Raw genomic sequence first — 501 nt, 5'->3', positions numbered from 1 at the left:
TAATGCTTTTCTCTGTTTGTTTCATAGTCGCTGACCGCCCAAGATCCTACAAAGCCCAAAATCATGGTATGTACTACTTATTATTTCACTGCACTGTACACCAGCTGAGTAAACCATATATGTTCCTGTTTTTTTAATACTCGCCTCGAAAGAATGTAGAACATGTTTGATCTCTTTACAGAAGTCGGGAAAGTGGAACGCAATGCATGTACGGGTGGCATGGGAAATTTACCATCACCAGCAGAAGTCTGGAGATGCCAAAGGAACATTATCGGGAATTGCGCCTAAATCCGGCGTGCCAAGTACGGCCGATTTATTGAGGGCGCCCTCGCATCTGTTTTCTCCGGGGATGCATCAACGACCTCCCGAATTGTCTCCTTACACTTCTCCAGCTTTGAGTAATCATAGACCTGTTGGGTTCGAGCAGCCGACGCATCATCCCGCCAGCTTGTTTGCCACTCCTGCCGGACATCTGGGTTTGTTTCATGGGCTAAATTAATT

The 501-nt window shown here is 46.3% G+C and overlaps 1 protein-coding gene across 1 annotated transcript in view; it reads left to right on the top strand.

Moving 5' to 3' along the window:
* The window catches only part of LOC109544467 (autism susceptibility gene 2 protein), a gene marked incomplete at its 3' end in the record, with an annotated part of 83,333 nt that overhangs the window by 81,779 nt on the left and 1,053 nt on the right, over window positions 1-501 (top strand). The window contains exons 10-11 of the mRNA XM_048664263.1: window positions 28-66; window positions 182-480. Coding sequence (XP_048520220.1) covers window positions 28-66; window positions 182-480 — 338 coding nt within the window. The remainder of the gene's footprint in view (window positions 1-27; window positions 67-181; window positions 481-501) is intronic.

The sequence above is a fragment of the Dendroctonus ponderosae genome, unplaced genomic scaffold (assembly GCF_020466585.1).
Source record: "Dendroctonus ponderosae isolate FM_Combo_2020 unplaced genomic scaffold, Dpon_F_20191213v2 Dpon_F_20191213_2, whole genome shotgun sequence".
NCBI classification, from domain to species: Eukaryota; Metazoa; Arthropoda; class Insecta; order Coleoptera; family Curculionidae; genus Dendroctonus; species Dendroctonus ponderosae.
Note: the sequence above shows the minus strand (reverse complement) of the source record. Positions and strands in the feature narration are given on the sequence as shown.